Source organism: Alosa sapidissima, chromosome 6 (assembly GCF_018492685.1).
Source record: "Alosa sapidissima isolate fAloSap1 chromosome 6, fAloSap1.pri, whole genome shotgun sequence".
Classification (NCBI taxonomy): Eukaryota; Metazoa; Chordata; class Actinopteri; order Clupeiformes; family Clupeidae; genus Alosa; species Alosa sapidissima.
Genome location: NC_055962.1, coordinates 5296748 through 5301063, shown reverse-complemented (window position 1 = coordinate 5301063; position 4316 = coordinate 5296748). Strand labels below are relative to the sequence as shown.

The 4316-nt window shown below is 42.6% G+C and overlaps 1 protein-coding gene across 2 annotated transcripts in view; it reads left to right on the top strand.

The window, feature by feature from the left end:
• LOC121711406 (grainyhead-like protein 1 homolog) overlaps positions 1 to 2850 on the top strand; it is a 12424-nt gene extending 9574 nt beyond the window's left edge. For both annotated transcript variants that reach the window (XM_042094991.1, XM_042094992.1), the window contains exons 13-15: positions 557 to 642; positions 1497 to 1561; positions 1691 to 2850. In XM_042094991.1, coding sequence (XP_041950925.1) covers positions 557 to 642; positions 1497 to 1561; positions 1691 to 1805 — 266 coding nt within the window. In that variant the 3' untranslated portion in view covers positions 1806 to 2850. The remainder of the gene's footprint in view (positions 1 to 556; positions 643 to 1496; positions 1562 to 1690) is intronic.
• The last annotated feature ends 1466 nt before the right edge of the window (positions 2851 to 4316 follow it).

Here is a 4316-nt window from a genome sequence, read left to right as displayed (position 1 = left end):
TCTCTCTCACACTCACACACACACACACACACACACACACACACACACACACATATGGAAGAAGCAAACACACAGAAAAACATCAGAATGTGTAGTGAATCAGAAGGTATCATTAGCCTCCCACTAAATACTAAATACTTTTTTCTACTCTACTTTCTTTTTTCGTGCTCCAGAGGAACAGTTCCTCTTAGCAACAATCTCTGTCCTATGAATATGACAGCGTTATAGTGTGGGACATACAAAATGAGAGGATGCTTTTTTCTGTGTGCTGAGCTATTATCTAAAGATCTTGATGAGGTGTGTACGCATGTGTGTTATCACGTGTCTATGTGAGTGCTGTGCTATGATGATCATGGGGCTAAATGCTTGTGTGTGAAAGTGTGTGTGTGTGTGTGTGTGTTTGTATTTGTTCCTGCTGGTGCTGATGTGTATATGTGTGTCTCTGTGTATGTGCTATGCAATTCTATGATGGTGTGTGTGTGTGTGTGTGTGTGTGTGTGTGTGTGTGTGTGTGTTTGTTCCTGCTGGTACTGATGTGTGTGTGTCTCCCCTGCAGTCCTGCTGTACGTGCGTCAGGAGACAGACGAGGTGTTTGATGCCGTGTTGCTGCAGACGCCCACTCTGTTCGGCCTGCTGCAAGCAGTAAGTGGACAACACGCGCCGCCATATCGCACTGCTGCCAGACAGACACGCAGCATGTTATACGCCTGCCTCTGTGTGTGTGTGTGTGTGTCTGTGTGTCTGTGTTACTTTATATTGGTGTGTTTCCTGGTTTTGAAGCAATGCTCAAGCACCAACTTTTTTTCTGACAGACAGCCAAGCTGTCAATGCGTGGGCTGGTGATTGTCTGTGTGTTAGTGCATGGGTATGTTGTGTAGCCTGCTGCAGGCTGTGCTGTGATTGGCAGACATACATCATTATAGGCCGCCACTGCCAGAAACAGTATGTGTCCATACACCTCCCCTGACATTAGTGCCTTTGCTTTTTTTTCTGTGTAAGGACATGTCAAAATGTATGGACATATTGTTCTTCTTCTTCTTTGTGTGTGCATGTGTGCGTGTGTGTGAGTGTGCGTGTGTGTGAGTGTGTGCATGTGTGTGTGTGTGTGTGTGTGCTTGCATGCATGTAGAATCAAGCATTACGTTCTGTTTCTGTGCATTTGTGTGTTTTCCACAGCAGCTTTGGTAAACACCAGTAATATTGCCATGATATTTGTAAGAGGTACAAGATATGTTCATTATAGTATGTTTTTGTTAACTAGCAGGCCTCTTTTTACAAATGTGTGTTCTGTATATGGTTCAAGTGCCCCCTATCTAACAGACAGAAAGAATAGCTTCCTGTTTGCCTATGAACGGAAGCTACTATACCCCATGTTCTCTTCCTATAGAGTGGAATGTTCCAGTCTATCTGTGCTTTCTCTTTAGACAAGGGTATAGTCAACCTTGTAAATCTTACATAAAGTGTATTTCTTAAAATTCTGAATTTTGTTTTTACAGATTTCAGACAAATTCGATCTGCCGGTGGAAAAAGTATCAAAGGTTTACAAGAAATGCAAAAAAGGGTAAGATGGACAATGTCTGGAAAAATGTGAAATAAAGATGTTCAAATGTAAAAGTTAAGCGGTTTAAATTAATAAATTCATTCATTAAATTCATTCAGTAACCAAAACATCTCGCCATTGTGTCTTCAGGATTGTAGTAAACATGGACGACAACATAGTGCAGCAGTACTCCAACGAAGACACATTCCAGATGGACTTAAAGGAGGACAGGGGCGCATTCTCCCTGATGCTGACGGAGATCTGACCTGCATGGGGGCCGGGGGCGGGGGGGGGGGGTCAGGGGCTTCAGAGCTATGGACCATACTCGAGAGGAATGGAAACACTAAGTGCCTTGTTTACACTGCAGAGCAGATGAGTAGCATTTTTCTGTATCTGTGTGTGTGTGTGTGTGTGTGTGTGTGTGTGTGTGTGTGTGTGTGCGCGCGTGTGTGCACATGCGTTTGTGTGCTTGTATATGTGTTTGTGTTTTCATTTTAGGGAGTACATCTCTGCCATACGGGCGCATGTTTTTGTTTATATTGACTGTGATGTATACTAATCTGTTTTGACACAGCTGGTAATGTGACGTCATTTCAGCTGAGATGTGTTGATAGGTCAGATGAGGCATTATAAGTCAGATCAGCAATTACATATCATCATATGAGAAGTGTGTGCATATAGCGTGTTTTATTGAGGGTATGTAATGTTGTACATTAAGAAAACTATGGTTCTTTAGCTGTATATCCAACACAATAAGTCTATATGATTTGATTTGATTATATCATGTCTGCCTGTCAGAAATGCGCCATGAAATGGGATCTCTTTGTTGCTCCATATAGTTTATTATATGATGAAAAGTACACACGATATTCAGTGTACAAGCACAGGGTTGATGACCCACAGTATTTATGTGGATGTGCAACTACAGAACTACATTTTACTGTTAGGAATATATCAGAATATCAGTGTAAATACATATGTCAGAAAGTATTAAAATAAAGAGGTGAATGTATTTATACTAAGTATTTATATAGTCATATTCTGACAGAATACCTTATTGGCTTCACATTATTAATGTTTGAGGTAAACAGTCGGTATTTTAAAGCTACTAGTATTTAAAGATTTAGTATTTATTTTTTTTCTCTCAACTTTCTTTCATTTTACCCTATAAGCCATGCATGTTTTTATACTCTGTCAACAATATCTGTATTTTGAATTCTGAAGGAATGACATCCTTCCACAACTATGTGCTAGCCCCCTTTCTTTTTGTCTTTTGATGAATAAAGGCCAGTTTTGGAGAAGTGTTCTCATTCTTTTTGCGATATTATCCGGTTAAATGTTTCCCCCACTTTTGTTCTTTCCCTTTTTTGAGAGGAAAGTGGGGGTTGGGGTCAAACAGGAAGTATGTGCCCGGCCTCCAACAAAAGCCTCTAGACGCTTATCTGTTTTTGTGATGCATTTGGAATCCTTCTGGCAAGATAACTGAACCTCAGGAGACACATCCATATACGTGATGTTAAAAAAAAATCCTGTGTGTGGCTTCCTCAGCTGGACAGACACTGCTGGTATCAAAATAGGGAAGGACGTAGAGTATGACCCAGGTCTAATAACATTCAAATATTCACTAGCGATTTCCAGATGAATTTAAACTAGAGGACCGTTTTGGGCCTTGCTTTTGCTATTGCTCTCGTGCTACTATAGTTCTCCAAGCTTGTCAGTATAATGAGAGCACATCTGGGCATGGACCAAATAAAGCCCAACATTATTTGCTCCACGCCTTTATGAATTAACAAAGATGTGCTGTATAGGTGAAGCAAAATATTGTCTGTGCCTGCAGGCTGAGTCGTTTAGTCAAGTCGGTGTAATTTAGCAGATCTTTGTAAAGTTCCTGACTCGGTGAAGTCCGCTCTGCCCCTCCTGCCGCCTATGTGTTTGTGGGCTGGGTGTGGTAGAGGCTGGGAGGCTGGAGTTGGCTGCTGGGTCGGCTCCCTCTGGCAAGCACAGTGCTGACCTAAGTAGAGACAGAATGTGTGTGAGTGGTTGTATAACGCTGAGTAAGAACTGGGCCGAGTTCCGCTCTAGAAACACAGTTTGCGAGGCTGGGCACATGGGTCTCGTATGAGAGAGAGAGAGAGAGCAATCTGAAAACCTTCTTTTCACTGTCACTTAGTTGTACAAACCATGTAAGTTTAATTATTCTTTTTTTTGTTGTTGTTGTGTAAACTTTCAGGGTTTTTGTTACTTTGTCGTCTTTCTCCCTCACTCTGTGGAGAGGGTCAACTTACATACCCGAGCCCCACCCTCGGCACCACATGCCTGTCTGTCAGTCATTTCGAACTGGTGCACAAAAAGGCTCACACACACACCCACAGACTCACAAACATGTGTAGTCTACCTCCATATGGAGAAGCGCCCCCACCACTGCAGTTGGCTGAGGCCCCCCAGGGGTGGAGTCTGGACAAAGGGGTGGTGGTGGGAGATAGAGGGGCTACATCTGTCACAGAGAGCTCTCCCCGCTGCTGTCGTTTCTCCCACAATCCCTTTCACCCCTCAGGCAGGCCCCTTGCCAGGGCCCCTACACACACACACACACACACACCACTCTCACACCACCCGACATGAATTCCTGAACATCCAAACCCCTGGACCTTTGGACACTTGGCCTGAGGATATGATTGAGTTGGTCAGTACTGCCGTTCCATAAAAAACATCCTTTATTGATATGTTTTAAGATATGTTATATGTTATGATGTATATAACATATATATATATATAT